The 9,068-nt window shown below is 39.5% G+C and overlaps 1 protein-coding gene and 1 pseudogene across 1 annotated transcript; both read right to left on the bottom strand.

Moving 5' to 3' along the window:
- Window positions 1-1,518: 1,518 nt before the first annotated feature.
- LOC102251747 lies at window positions 1,519-2,140 on the bottom strand (annotated as a pseudogene).
- Window positions 2,141-2,903: 763 nt separating this feature from the next.
- LOC102241484 (olfactory receptor 8S1) lies at window positions 2,904-4,361 on the bottom strand. Its single transcript, XM_005877416.2, has one exon. The coding sequence runs from the start codon at window positions 4,359-4,361 to the stop codon at window positions 3,432-3,434; it is 930 nt and encodes a 309-aa protein (XP_005877478.1). The 3' UTR covers window positions 2,904-3,431.
- Between the last annotated feature and the right edge of the window lie 4,707 nt (window positions 4,362-9,068).

Genomic DNA, 9,068 nt, shown 5'->3' with positions numbered 1-9,068 from the left:
ATACTGATGAAAGTTAATTCTGTTTTTACTAGTCTATCTAAGTAGGGTGATTTCAGGAATGCAAAAATTCTTCAACACCAGAACACCTACTGATACAATTTATTATTAAAAGCCAAATAATTTCCTAGCTGGTTTTGCTGAGTGGATAGAGTGCCGGGTCACTCCAGGTTCCATTCCAGTCAAGGGCACATGCCCAGGTTGCACGCTCAATCCCCAATAGGGGTGTGCAGGAAGCAGCCAATCAATGATTCTTTCTCATCACTGATTTTTCTAACTCTCTCTCCCTTTCCCTTCCTCTCTGAAATCAATAAAAAAATATTTAAAAAGTCAAATAATAAAAACCATGACTATTTTGATAAATTTATTTTTTAGTAAACAGTTATTTATCGCATGCTTATTATGTGACAGACACTATACATTAGTAAACAAAAGGGAAAAAGTACTGGTACTCAATAGAAATAAAAAACACATTTGATAAAATTTTACATCAATTCTCAGCAAAATATGGTTAGAAGAGAGCTCGTGTACTAAGTCAAAACTGATAAGAAACAGAACAAACATTATCCTTAATGCTGAAACATGAGAAACTTTCTCACTGATCCCAATAAAAAAGATGTCTGTACTAGAGGTCCAGGCCAGTGAATTAACTTTAAGATATGAAACATATAAAAATTGCACAGGAAAACAAATTATTTCCCTTTATTTAAGATGAAATCATTAAAAAGTGAATTAACTTTAAAATATGAAATATATGCAAATTACATAGAAAAATAAATTATTTCCCTTTATTTAAGAGGAAATCATTAAAATGTGAAATGTAATTTAAGATAAAACATGAATATCTAATTTCCTTTTATTTAAGACAAAATAATTAGAAATCCAATAGTATTTATAAACAAGCCATTAGAACTAGGAAAATAGTTCAACAAACTTGACAGATACAAGGTCTGTGTACAAGTGATAAATGCAGTTGAATTTTTAATTCATAATAGAAACAAAAAATAGAATGTATTTGGTAATATAGCTAGCAAAAGTTGCATATGACCTTTATCTAAATAAACTTCACCAGTGGCAACAGCAGAACAGCATTCATGCATGAAAATCTTGTTGAACCTTTGCATAACTATCACCTTGCCCAGGCTTGGCCAAACTGTGAGTCCATGGCCCAGAACTAGACGAACATGGAAGAAAGAGATTTGACTCACATAGTAGACTATTCTACTCATATAATTATTTCCAACTGCTTTGGTAGTAAGGTCCCTCTGGTGAGACTCCATCCTAGATATATTCTCATTTCTTTACCCATAATTGACACATTCAAAATTTACTTATTGTGCAACAAGCATATTTTAAAAATTAAAATATTCTTAAAAATGTAGTGAAAATGTCAAAAAATGTCCTTGACCTCTTTGAGTTTTTGTTCTCTGTGGCTGGAGAGTGCAAAGTGACGGGGACAATGACAGTTGACAGGTTGTAAATAAGCAAAAACCAAAAGGTAATTTCAAAAAGAAATAATAATTTGTTTTAATTTTTTATTTTTTAGTTCATGTCTTTTATTAACCATATACAATTACTTGTCTTCTGGTTTGTTGAAGCAATAGGTCAGACAACATGTGCCACAATAATGTATGTCAAAGTGCCTGGCCATAAAAACTCCATCACCACATTCATCGGAAGGGCACTTCCAACAAAAGCAACTGATTTTGCCATTCTCATCTACTTTGTAGTATTTCAGGACAGCCAGCTTCACCTCCTTTCTCTTATGCTTATTCTTCTTGGGAGTAAGACTTCTTCCTTTTCTTAGCACCACCAAGAAGTCTCCACACAAGATGAAGAGTGGACTCCTTTTGAATGTTGTAATCAGACAAAGTACATTCGTCTTCCAGTTGCTTGCCAGCTAAGTAAGATCAGTCTTTGCTCATCAGAGGGAATTCCTTTCTTATTCTGGATCTTGGCCTTTACATTTTCTATTGTATCCGAGGGTTCAACCTCCAGAGTGACGGTCTTCCCCTTAAGAGTTTTCATGAAAATCTGCATCTTGGTGGTGACTCCATTGCGGATGGCAGATTGGAAATGACAATAATTAATTGTTTGCATAATTTTCACCCACACATCTCTCCCAAATCTCCTTCTCACTAATTCTCCAACTGTGTTTCATGACCTAAGGGATCTCTGCTGAAATTCTATTGGTTTCTTTTTGGAATTGCCACTGGCCTTGTCCAGCATTTGCTCTGTTATTGATGCTCTCCTGTTCTGCCATTTCTACAGCATCACTGGGCTGATGGCAGACCTACTTGTCTAGCAGTGCGCATGAGCTGGGGAATCTTCTCTTGTCATGGGGCCCCTTCACAGGAATTTTGGCTATTAGGTAAATGGTTTGAAGAGGATAAACAAATGTGCTATTTGTGGTCTCTATTGGACACACATACATCCAACAAAAAATCTCAAATTTCTCCACTGTCCTCAGATGTCTATACCTGCAATTCCATGGTGGCACCAATATATGTCTTTTAGGTCTTTTCCTTGCAAAAGACAGAATCTAAGCAAAGTAAATTAAGACAACAACAATAAAGCATTAACAAGGGAATTCATGAACTGGGTCTGGGGAAGCTCACATCATCAAAGAGAGAGTCAGTGTGGCAAGGTGGTAAAAAAAACAGACTTGGGGTAAGTCCATTTGGTTCCAAATTCCATCCCCACCTCTTACCTCTCTGAAGCAATTTCCTCCCTCTTCTTAAAATAACGATAACTAAAGCATTTCCCTAAACCATTTGTGGTATTTAAATGGATCATGTATGTAAAATGCTCAGCACAGTCTGATCATGTGTTCTTATTATAATTCATGTTTATAAATCTGCCTTGAAAAGGCAGAATCTTGGATAACACTAGTGATCTTATCAGTGGGCCACTGGGATTGGCTGTCAGAGTACTGCAAACAGAATGGCTGACCTCTGCCTCTCTGAATCTCTCATTAAAATTCCTACAGAGTGAATGGTCTGACATTGACCATGTACTCATTCCTGTACCAGCCACTGTGCCAGGAAGAATGAATGAATATTAAGCAGGGACGGGGAAAATTTGGGGTCACCATGATTAACAGAATCTATGATTAATAGTCTCTATGGAACCATATTGAGCAAATGGAATTTAGTTTGAAGAGTGGCAAGGTAGACAGAGTATAATTGCATTGTCTACCATACTGTGTGTAATAAATTGAATATTTTCGTAGGAATAATTGCTATACCTTCCTCCCCCTTGCTCTGACTAGGACTGAACTGGTATCATTCCAAGAAAATTAACTCTACTTCTGCTTAAGTATTTTTAAGAAAAGCTGTAGGGCACCTTACAGATCCTGATATCAGAGAATTCTCCTGAATATCCAGGCACTACTTACTGGAGTTCTACCCAGAATCCTCATCATTCTGATGTTATTATTTGAAGCACCAGAAATATTTTCTCAACATCCTTTTCACAGCAGCCTTCATCTCCTTGTTCTTCAGGCTGTAGATGAGGGGATTCAGCATAGGGGTGATCACACTGTACTGCAAGGAGAAGATTAACTCTCGAATGGATCCAGAATTTGGCATGAGATAACGGAGAAGTCCCGAACCATAAAAGAAGATCACTGCAGTGAGGTGGGAGGAGCAGGTAGAGAAGGCCTTGCTTCTGCCTGTGGAGGAGCTGATGCGCAGGATGGTGGACAAAATGCGAACATAGGAGAAAAATATCAGGAGAAAATTTCCAAAGAAATGCAGGAGGCTAGAGCAGAGCAGGGCAATAAAACTTGCAGTCGCATCAGAGCAGGACAAGGGGTAAAGAGAGGACAGCTCACAGCAGAAGTGGTGGATATCTTGAGCCTCACAGAAGTCTAAATTGAGAGCTACAAGGATATTGATAAGAGCATCCAGAAAAGCAAAACTCCATGAGGCCCACACCAACCCCATACACAGCTGTCTGTTCATCACCTGGGCATAGAGCAGAGGAGAACTGATGGCAACATAGCGGTCATATGCCATCACAGCGAGGAGGCAGGATTCAGTGCCCCCGGAGGCAAACAGAAAGAAGACCTGAGCCAGGCAGCCCTCTACTGAGACAGTTTTCTTCTCAGACAGCAGATTCTCCAGCAGCTTGGGCACAGTGACAGAGGAGTGGCAGAGATCGAGGAAGGACAACTGCCTCAGGAAAAAGTACATGGGGATGTGAAGACGGGAATCAAACCCGATCACCAGCAGCAGCATCAGATTCCCCATCAGGGTCAGGAGGTAAATAACGAGGAACAGCACAAAGAGCAGAGGCTGGATCTGGGGATCCACAGACAGCCCAAGGAGGATGAACTCAGAGATAACACTGTGGTTCCTCATTGCCTTCAGTATGTTCTTGGGAATGTCAGAAATAAACTGGGTGAAGCCTCTTCTAATGTCTGATATCTCAGTGTTTTCACCCTATTCTCCATTCACAAAGTTTCATGCCCATTCAAAAATGTATTTCTGAAATGGTCTCTAGATTTCCTAAAACGTGTAATAACCTTTTCTACAGAATCCCAACACTAGATCAACTCCCTGCCCACACTTATTATTCTTTCTGTAATGTCTTAGAGTTAATTTGTTGTTGTTTTATTATTCAATCTACAGAAGGATGTTTGTAAACGGTTGATAATAATCCAGTAGAAAGAAATTCCAAGAGGAATGAGATACAATTGCAGAAATGGTGTCTCTGGAACAGGTGAGTTTCACAGCAGAAGCAGAGCATGGATGGCCTTAGGTGAGAATGGGTTTTCTTCATTCACAAAACACCCATGAAGTCAGTAGATTTGGTGTTAGGAAGGAAGCACTTCTCATCTGATGGCTTTTGTTATTCACTAAGTATTTAAATGAGATCATTAATGGAAAGTGAAGAGGGGTAGTGGCTGGACATGTGCCCAGTGAGGAGAAAGGGAGTTAATTAGAGACAAAGCAGCACAGAGATATCCCAGATACTGTGTAATTTATCACAAGAAACTGTTGACTGATATGAAAACATACTCTGGTCATAATCTCCATGCCCAGTTTGTGTGATCTATTCAGAGTCAGCTCTTGTCAAGCCTTCATGCCACTTGTAAATATAGACTACCCTCTAACTTTCAAAAGCTTGACCCTTTTTTCCAACTGTGATCCAAGAACCCAGATTACAACCATCAGCTCAGGATAACCCTTCAACACTATTAACCACACCATCTTGACCTTCATGTCCTGCTCTATCTCTTGTGTTCATACTACAAGACCAGCACATTCAATTTCTCAAAAGCCCTGCTTTCTCCCCCACTGTTTATCCAAACAACACACAGGCCTAAAGCTACTCTTAGGAATCAATTCCACATTACCTGCATTTCTCGCCTCACTGAGCAATAACTAACACTGAGTTAAAGAAAAACCTTTGAAAATCCAGTAGCCCAGAAGAGGAATAAGTTTAAATATCAGTGTGAGAATTTGGTATTAAGGTGAAGTTTAAAAATTCCTGTTAATATAGATCTCCTCCTTGATTTCTAAAAGAGGAAAATGCATGGGTAAATTGTACATATCATTTTTAACAACCTAAATACTTCCAATCATGAGGGGATTGCATTTGCTCTTGTAATTACTTTATTTTTTTTTTCTTTTACCCACCACTCATGCTCTAGCTATAGTGACTGGATTCATCCGGAGGACAGAACATCAGTGGCAGAAGATGCTGGAAAAGCAAGGAATCAAATCATGAAATTCAGACAGAGAACCGCCCGTTATCATTTCGGAGGGCAGCAGAAAGAAAGCTCCCCTCTGTTCTACTCATCTCCAAATGGAGCCCCACTATTAGCACTAGAAATTCCTTGAACTTTGGGGAAACATCCTCTCTTAGAAATAAAGGCCAAAGCACAAAACTCTAGCAGAGGACAAACCTGGAAATTGTATCCTGCCGGGCCAGACTCCCTCACAGGTAGAGGTGGACTATATTAGCTATTTGAGGGCCACAGAAGGAAATAAAATCATCACGTTCACCTGGTGCTACAGTTTTACTGTTCTCGGTGCTTCATTTATTCAGGCTAGTGAGTCCAGATGTGGAATGGAAACAGCTCTGAGAATGCTGCCACTTTATGTTTTCAGTTACTGTCACAATTAGGTGGAGGTAGCTGACTCGGTCATTTCCAAAGAAAAGCTGCCCGAGAGGAGCTCATCTTAGAATGAGACATGCAAAAGCACCTAGGAATTGTAACTGCCTCAAAGGAGTTGCTCAAAAGTGTTATTTAAAAACAGAAGTGTGTGTGTGCATGAGCAAGTGAATGGATGAGACTCAGGAGGAGAGGAGTCACAGAGAACAGATCTGATAGAAACCAATAAGGGACTTGGACATCCTAGACTCCCATGAAACCAGATGTAGAAAGGATACTGGATAAAAATTTCACCCACTGGAAAGGTTTGCACCAAAGCTGTGTCTTGTGCCCTGTTCTGAACTTCCACATACCACAGAATACATAATTATGGGGGATAACTATGACTAAAGATTTTTTTCTGGACCCTATATGTTTGAAGTGCTTAGAGAGGGTTATTTTTTTAGTCATTAGGTGATATTCTGATCTCCTCCCAACTATAACAGACAGCTCTCAGGTATCAGCCTCCCCAAACCTCCAAGCTTCTAGTATAATGTAGGCTTTCAGCACCAGAAACAAGGAATACAGCAAGGGATATAGCAAAGAGACTTGTCTCAATTGTCCCACATGTAAAATGAAGACTAAAAACAATTACTTTGAAAAGTTGTGAGTTTTTAACTTACTAACTTAAGTATAGTGCTGAAGACAATTGAGGTGCCAAAGAATCATTAGATTCTCTTTTCTTTACCCCCAATCCAAGTGTGTAAATTTCCCAAAAGGAAAAAGAGAAGTGGTTTTGAGGAGCAGACCAAAACATTTAAGGTAACAGAAACAAATACCATGTCAGAGAGAAATGTTCTCCTACCTCCAGAGCAGGAGAATAAAGATAAGTTGAGAGGACTGAGGGGGAACAGAGTGCCCGAAGAGGAATAACAAGAAGTGATGGGAATGAGGGTAAAGGGGTCCTACAGGGAACACAGAGAAAACCATGAGAGAACAGAGAAAACATTACCTGGTTTCTGTCTTTTCCTGGCACTAAGTGCATCTTGTTGTTCTGAGTTGGTGGGCATGACTCTGAGCTCAGGAGAAATTCACAAGACAGAAAATGTTCCACAACATTGAATCATGTGAACGGACATTGCTTTTTCTATGGGAGACTTTTTGTGCATAAATAGGAATCTGTAAGCTCAATACTCAAAAGCCTCTCTAAATAATGACTTCAGAAACCTCTTCTAAACTTTGAGAGAGTATTTTTGCTCTTATCCCCTAAATGCTCCATAAAATGACTAAGGAAAGAAAAACGTGAAAATTTCAAATTCCTAATAAGTAGTACAGCAATTCTTTCATACTTCCTCTAGCAAAATTACACTCTCATTTCTTCACAAATCTCTCTCTGTGACTGTTATTACATTGCTAAAAGCACCACCTACAAAGAAGGCTCAGGTGTAGCCATTCAGAAAGGCTTGTGTGTTAAGTTGGCCAATAGGTTGGCAAGGTCTGACCTGAAAGCCCAGGGGATGTCTAGGTCCGTCCTGATTGTTGGGAAGCTCAGCCCCAAGCATACTTCGTACTCATTAGCTAAGAATGAGTACCGGAAGATCCCAGTGCGAATTCCCACTGAAACTCAGTGACTCACAGCTTACCTTTAGATCATTTTGTTAGTATTGTCATGGGTTTAATTATTATATATAGTAAAAACAATTATTATTATTATAGAAACACTATTAGGTCAATAGTAATTTAAATTTTCCTACATATTTGACTTTTTTTGCTCAATTTTTTTCTACATCTGCAATTGCAAATGCAATAGCTGAAACTAGATTTCCATGGATGAGTGTAACACAAATTAGACAAAGTTAAAAAGTATTAGCGAATCAGGATAGGTCAGAAGAAAGTAAGACCTTCCATCTGTTTGCATTTCTTTCTCCTTTTCACTTTTCTTTTAGTGCAAGTCTTCTAGTGATGTATTTATCTCACCTTCATTCTTAAAGGATGTTTTACTGGACATAAAATCATAATGGGGGAGTTATTTTTTTATTCAGTACTTTTAAGATAATATCTCATTGTCCTCTCCTAAAGTCAACTGTTAGTCTAATTCAGTGATTTTCCACTGGTGTGCTGCAGCACACTGATGTGCCACAAGAATTTTTAAAACTAGCAATACCTAACTATTTGGTCAGGGGCACTGACCTCTTTTCCCTTTTATTGTCAAACTAGAGGCCTGTTGCATGAAGAGATTCGTGCAATAGGCCTTCCCTTCCCTAGGCTGCTGGCACTAGTTTTCCTCTGGCACCCAGGACCCAGGCCTTCGCTCTGGCTGGGCTCTGGCCAGAGCCCCACCCCGCAGCCGTCAGGCCTCGTGGCTCTGCTTGGCGCCAGGGCGGTGAGGCCTCGCGGCTCCACTGATCCTGGGGCCGTGAGGCCTTGCTGCTCTGCCCATCCCGGGGCTCTGCTGATCCCAGGCCGTGAGGCCTCACTGCTCAGCCAGCTTCGGGGCCGTTGGCTTCACTCCACCGCTTGGAGCCTACGTATGCAAATTAACTGCCATCTTTGTTGGTGGTTAATTTGCATATCGCCCTGATTAGCCAATGGGAAGCGTAGCGAAGGTACGGTCAATTACCCTTTTTGTCTTTTATTAGATAGGATAAGAAAATGACAATAGCCAGCCAGTGTGAATTAATCTAAATTATACCTACTTTTGTCAGATTGGCAAACATATTGTAATATATTTTTGGTGTACCACCGAATTATAGTAATTCGTTTATATGTGCCATGAGATGAAAAGGGTTGAAAATATCTGGTCTAATTGTACTTCTCTGGAGTCAATTTGGCTTTTTTTTCCTCTTGCATTTTCAGTATTATGTCCTTTGATTTAGTAATTTTATTATGATGTGAAAACGTGTGACTTTCATTTTATTTATCATATTTGGGATTTACTTATAGGACTTCTAGCATTTGTAGTTGATAT

This window comes from Myotis brandtii, unplaced genomic scaffold (assembly GCF_000412655.1).
Source record: "Myotis brandtii unplaced genomic scaffold, ASM41265v1 scaffold517, whole genome shotgun sequence".
In the NCBI taxonomy this organism is placed as follows: Eukaryota; Metazoa; Chordata; class Mammalia; order Chiroptera; family Vespertilionidae; genus Myotis; species Myotis brandtii.
The sequence above is the reverse complement of the archived record's forward strand: the minus strand, read 5'-3'. Positions and strand labels throughout refer to the sequence as shown.